Genomic DNA, 6,471 nt, shown 5'->3' on the forward strand with positions numbered 1-6,471 from the left:
GAATAGGTTAGATTTAGGGTTAGGGTTAGGAATCCATATTCTGTGGTTAGGGAGGCTTAGCATTAGGGTTAGGAATCCATATTGTGTGGTTAGGGTTAGGGTTAGGGTTAGAGGTTATTGTTAGGGTTAGGGTTTCAGGTAGGGTTAGGGTTAGAAGTTAGAGTTAGGGTTAGCGTTTCAGGTAGTGTTAGGGTTAGGGTTAGAGGTTATTGTTAGGGTTCCAGGTAGGGTTAAGGTTAGTGTTTGGAATCCATACTGTTTGTCAATGATACATTGAGTCACAGTCTTCATATTGTTTGCAGGGACCTTACAGTGACTTATCACTATGCAGGTTCCTGGCGGCCTGCTCTTCGTGGTGGGATCACCAGGCTTTCTGCTGACTTCTATGCCCCTCCATGCCTGTCTAAGCAGCTGAGCCAGGAGGAGTTGTTGAGTCTGATTCTTTAAATTATATGCAGGAACATGGTGCAAATGGCAACATAACTAATGGTATTTACATTTTCGGAGCCAACGTGAGACTTTTTCTCCTCCACAAACATTTCCCAAAGCTCCAAATTTCACCACTGAAAGCACCCCTCGGAGGAATTTCCTAGGCAGCCGAGTTCCAGTTGGAGGAAGTGGAGAAGGTGTTGATGTCAGTTTTTAAAGCATAAGCTGGACTATGACACCAAGGGCTACAACATAACAGATCTGCTCCAACCAGAACTCTGGGTGAGCTGTTTTCTCAGGCCTTTTGTCTGTAGGTGTGACAAGAGCTGCTGACATTGGCAGGTTCAACTGTTTGGACCCTAAATATCCCCCAGCCCTGCCATGGGGCCACAGCCAAGTCCGTAAAGGTGGTGATTAAATGTATTTACCCTGGACCAGTTCTGCTAAAGAAACCAATGTCTGGAGGGTCTGAAAGATGCCTCCTCACTGAAGGTCCATTAGAAGCCTCTCCTTCCCCTCTAGATTCTCAGCAGCACACCAGAGAAACTCGCACACACCCAGACGCAAGAAGGAAAGAGAGCTTATCACAAAATGCCAATGTTTCCTGAAACTCACTAAAAACCAAGGGAGGCTTGCAAAGGCCTTTCAAGGTATGCGAGCTCCATTGCCACAGCTCAAAAAAGTTCTGTGAATTTGTTGTACCCCAGCAGTCCCCCAAAACCTGTGTTCTCCACATTCCCAGTCAGCTGGCTTGTTGCTTGTCTTCTTCTCATCCACACAGTGACTCATGCCTTGAACTCCCAGACACACACACACACACACACTGGTCTTTGCAAAGGTAGAACCTATTCAGCCTCATAAGGCTCTTCTCAGGCGTCCCCTTCCCTGACCAGCTGCTGTGACATGCCCCCAAGCAGAAATTGGACTTCCTGAGACTCCACGGTCAGCTGTGTGATCCTCTGGTTTACAAATCATTCATCCTGGACTGTGATTGTCTTAAGAAGGACCATCTCTTAGACCTAAAGCTCAGGATGTCTGTTGAACTGAACCAGATACAACCAAAGAAGAAATCTGATTTACAATAGAAATTCCAGTAAAGCTGCTCCCCCAGCAGTGTTCCTGAGGTGACAGACTGGCGCCATCACCACCTGTCACCAGCCAAAAACCTTCCTACCTATCATCCAATCTGTCACAAACTTCTCCCCTTTTTATCTCCTAGTTTGGGGGCTCATGGTATCTCACCTGGACTATTTCAGGGGCCTCCCACCTGCTCTTTTATCCAAAAATGTCACCTCTACTCCACTTGCTGAGACGACGCTCTGGCCACGTCACTCCATTGCTTAACACTGTTCCGTAGCTGGATCTGCCCTGAAGTGGCTCTTCCCAGCCAGCGCTACAGCCCACTGGGAGCTGTGGGGGAGGGGTGACAGGGGTAGGCATCCATTCCACTCTTGGAGCAGTTGGACGGGACCTAAGATGTCCCTAGGGGTGCTAGTTACAGGCAGCTCTATTTACCCCAGGACCCAGACAAACGTTATTTTCGGAATGCACTATGGCATACAGCACTCTGGAAAGTATTTCCCTAAGGAACAAAACCCCACCTGGAACACCCTTCCCACTTTGCTTAGCCAGGCTCACTCGGAATGATCCCTAAGGCTCACTCTGCTTCACCTTAATCTTTTGAAAGCTGCTCCAAATTAAACTGAAAGGGAACTTAGATGAAGATGGATTTCAAACGGGTGTCATTCAGTCAGGTTCATGAAGTCCAACCGAGCAGCATGGCTCTAAGGCCCAAAAGGTCCCCTAGAGGACTCGGTGTCTGGGTCTGCATTTAGGATCGGCATAATCACCAGCATTTGTTTTTTCTCCCCGTGTACTCATTCTTGGCCACCTGAATCCTGTCTTTTTTCAGAATGAAAATCCTGGATTCTGAAAAGGCTTGTACATCAGGATTTAGAATCAGAGACAATTTTTGCTTGTTCCTGAGGGTGATGTTTGGAGGAGATAACTGATTAAAATATCTTGGCGCCTGTCCCCTCAGGCATTCTTTCTCCTACACCAAGAGCTTTCTGGCTCACGTACCCGACACTTGTCAGATCCAGAGAATGTGAGTGACGAAAAGCAGCAAAGTACACAGAAGCTCAACAAGCAAACACTCCACACAGAGCTGTTGCAGCCATGGCTCTTGGCTTGATTTTATTTATCCAACAAAAATGTACTGACTACCCATCAGGTTATTTTTCTTAATTAGGTAATGTATTCATGGGTGTTTGCAACACTAGTCTCCATACCTTTCTGTATGTCTGAAATATTTCATAATAAGAGAGACTTTTCCAGTTAAATGGCTTATCCATGTTCATTGAAAGCTGAGGGATGAGTCCTCCTGGTCCTTCTTGTTTCGTTGGGCGGTGGCCTTTCACAGGCTGGTGGTCAGATGCTCAGGACACATGCAACTAGTTCAGAGGGAGAGATCTTTGACGGGAAGAGTTGGTGATTCTCAGTGAATTTCATAGGTATCACGGAACCCACACGGAGCCAACATTTTAATAAATAACTACTGCTATCAATGTCAACGTTTCCCTTTCCTTCCTACTTCAAAACTTTTCATTTGGGCCCTGGCTGCTATGGATCAATTGGTTGGAGCATCATCCCGTATACTGAAGAGTCGGGGGTTTTGATTCCTGGTCAGGACACAAACCCAGGTGGTAGATTTGATCCCCGGTCAGTGCACAAATGGGAGGTAACTGATAGATGTTTCTCCCTCACATCAATATTTCTCTCTCTCCCTCTCCTTTCCTCTCTCTCTCAAATCAATGAAAACAAAACCCCAACACTTTCAAACATTCCTATTCTCATAGGAAGAAAGGAAAGAACTTACTTTTCCTTAGAACCATGTGTAATGACAATCATAATAGTGCTGGTTCCCTCATCAAATTCAATATTCATAGCTGATAGCATAACCCACACAGGGATTCTATACATGTAGACAGAGCATATCCACCTCTCTATTAATTCCATAGGTATCACGGAACCCACACTTACTGCTAGCCTGGGTTATGTACATTAATGAGTGAAATGGAACATTTTCACTTCAACTCATCTAACTCTGCAGGAGCTTGCCTTTGAGAACCCACGAAAACATCCCATGTGAACAAAGTGGGCCCACTATCACTGAAGCACTTGGTTAATCTGCATTACAATCAGCCATGAGCCAAAAATCATTGCTTGACTACAGCCATGGCAATAACAGTAAACGGAAACCAACTGTTGAGCTGACGTCCCCTCCCTCCCTCATCAGACAGCTGTTTCACTTAGTAGGCCCAAACTCCCCTCTGTCTTCTCTCTTTCCTTCTTCTACGAATAGGCATGGGGGTAAAAAAAAAAAGATCGAAGGTTAAACTAAACCCCAGAGAAGAAATGCCACACAAACTTGTAATCAAGCCACCCAAATTCACGAAATTGATCCATGGAAAAGGGCCTTCATCATTCATCCCCCAGGGTTGGCTGTGATTGACAACGTTGAAAAGAGGCTATTGCGTCTCGCTGGGTACACTCAGCCCTTGGATGAGTCATGAGCAGTAAATAACCACCCACAATTTCCCTTCTGCATCACCTTCCTGCTGCATCCCTCTTTCATAAAGAGTGAACTGGGAAGGAATTGAAAGAGGATCTAAATTAAAAAAAGGAACAGGGCAGATCAACTGATTTCCCTCTGCCTCCTTTTAGCACAGTGTGGGAGTAGATGAAATTAGAAGTACGTGATTGCAAATTGTGTCTGGATGACTATGCAAGTCCTCTCAGTCATGGCAGGGGGTCGAGACCGCCTGGTTCTTAACCCTGCCTGGACACTACCTCTTTGCGTTACAGATAAGCAAAAGAGGGGCTCCAAGTCCTCAAACAATAGGGACAAGGTCACAAACTACACCTGGAAGGGGTCTCCTAAACCCAGGCTCTCATTCTACACACAGCACTGACACGGTGGCCTGGCTACCGTGGGTCCCAGATAGTGGGGTATTTAGGATCCAAGCACGACAATAACAACCACACTCCCTGGTTCCTCAGTCACTACTACACTGTGCGCTTTATTCTGCTCACTCCAACAACGAGACATGTCCCGTAAGAAATCCAGTCCATCCGTCAGGAACGTCTGCTGAACACAAATGTCTTCACAAGTGATGGCAACATGCTGACTCTCAACAATTTGGGATTCCGCTGTTACCTGTTAATAATACTCTTTATAATGCATTATAAAATGTATGTAAATAGAGCTGTTAGAGATCAAGGAACCTGACGTTGGCATAGCTTATTTATAAAGTACAGCACAGCACATCTTGAAATGGAAAATGTGTAGTTTTAAATCTTAAGCCCTTTATTTACTACAATGCAAAACATGTTATTTTTAGACATCAGTGGGTTTTGTTTTGTTGACATTTTCACGTATGCAGCTGAAAAGAAGTCAGGAAAATCACATGGTGACTAACAGTAACCTATCAGGGTAGTAGCGCAAGTATATAGACCATTCTTCATTTGGACTAATGTTAAATCGACAGCTCAGTAAAGGCTTTCCTTCTGTCTAATAATTATGACGTGTTAACAGTCACCAAATAGCACTGAACTGGGGATCCTCTATAAATAATTAAAGGCTTTCACGTTATAAATGGAACAGCCACAAAATGGGGATGGCTTACAGCGACTCATCAGATTTGCCCATCCTAAATTGTGCTGAGATTCAGAGAAATGGATAGCTTTTCTTATGCTGTGCAAGTTTCTCCAAATATTTGCTCATGCCCAATAAAACTAACCTGTCACCCAGACACCCCTTAATCTCTATGCGTGACATACAAGTGGATGCATCCATCACACACACACATATACAATCAGGAGACTCCAGGAATATACAAGATGGTAAGAAACCATTTGATTCTTTGGTTATGCTCCAGTAACAAATATCTATTTCTTGGCGACCCGCCAATCAGTGTGGGAAATCATACCGGATCATGACCCAATAACGTTTAAGAAGCTACACCTTGCTTTCCACGCACCATTAGGGCCTGTCCCCACTCAGCAGCCGTCTCTTTCCGCAAATATTCCTTTCTCTGCAATCACAAAACACCCCTAGACAGAGCTGCCCTTCTCCAGAGAAACGCACTTCTCACTCAACTGCAAATCCTGATTCAAAGCTAAAATTAATGCAGGCAGGCAATTGAGGATTTGTGGGTTTTTTTTAGAAAAACTTCCTTCTAAATGACAACGTATGTGATGTTAAAGCCATCCAAGATGTCCGCATGCTGCCTTATTAAATTAAAAACACCTGGTTTATTTATACAATGTGTCCAATGGCTTACAGATTACGATTCTAGAAACAATACATGTCTTATAGCAAAAAATATACATATAATAATCCACCTGTAGTTTATATAAATGACGAAATGTTTCTGAATATATCTCTATATCTATATATGTACACGTATATACTCTGTGTGTGCACACAGGAGGGCACACGAACACGGCAGTCCCTCACTGGCCCTTCCACGCCAGTGTCAAGGGCACCAGGTTTCAAAGTCTTTAGCTGCTGAACAGAGGTCACCGCTGAGGACAAAGGACTGGCTTGATGCACCTTCCCCGGTGAAGGACCAGGTTGGCGGGACAGTGGCAGCCCGCCACGCACGGCTTATTGCACGGACCAATCTCATTCCAGTTGTCACAGGTCTTGGCACATCCTGGGCCGCAGGTGTCGTACACAGCCCCGTGCTTACACTGGGTGGCTGGAAGAAAGGAGGAGACCAAGGTGAGATGCGGAGAAATGGCCTCATCAGTTCACCCACAGCCTGATGCCATCCTGCAGGCTCATGTCACCCACGGCCCAGGCCTTTCCACAACACGGGTCACTTCTGTATTTTAAAGATCTTTATTGCTGAAAGTAATGCAGGTGTCTCCTTTTATCCCTTGTTCACCCCTTCTAACCTGCCCCCCCCCCGCCCCGGGCCTTCACCACACTACTGTCTGTGTCCATGGGTTATGCATATATGCATATAAATTCTT

General features: G+C 45.2%; 1 protein-coding gene across 2 annotated transcripts in view; it reads right to left on the minus strand.

Annotated features, from left to right (window-relative positions):
- Nucleotides 1–3,195: 3,195 nt before the first annotated feature.
- Nucleotides 3,196–6,471, minus strand: part of BMPER (BMP binding endothelial regulator) — a 205,435-nt gene continuing 202,159 nt past the window's right edge. For both annotated transcript variants that reach the window (XM_014541094.1, XM_005868076.2), the window contains exon 15: nucleotides 3,196–6,194. In XM_014541094.1, the coding sequence (XP_014396580.1) occupies nucleotides 6,013–6,194 (182 nt within the window). In that variant the 3' untranslated portion in view covers nucleotides 3,196–6,012. The remainder of the gene's footprint in view (nucleotides 6,195–6,471) is intronic.

This window comes from Myotis brandtii, unplaced genomic scaffold (genome assembly GCF_000412655.1).
Source record: "Myotis brandtii unplaced genomic scaffold, ASM41265v1 scaffold260, whole genome shotgun sequence".
NCBI classification, from domain to species: Eukaryota; Metazoa; Chordata; class Mammalia; order Chiroptera; family Vespertilionidae; genus Myotis; species Myotis brandtii.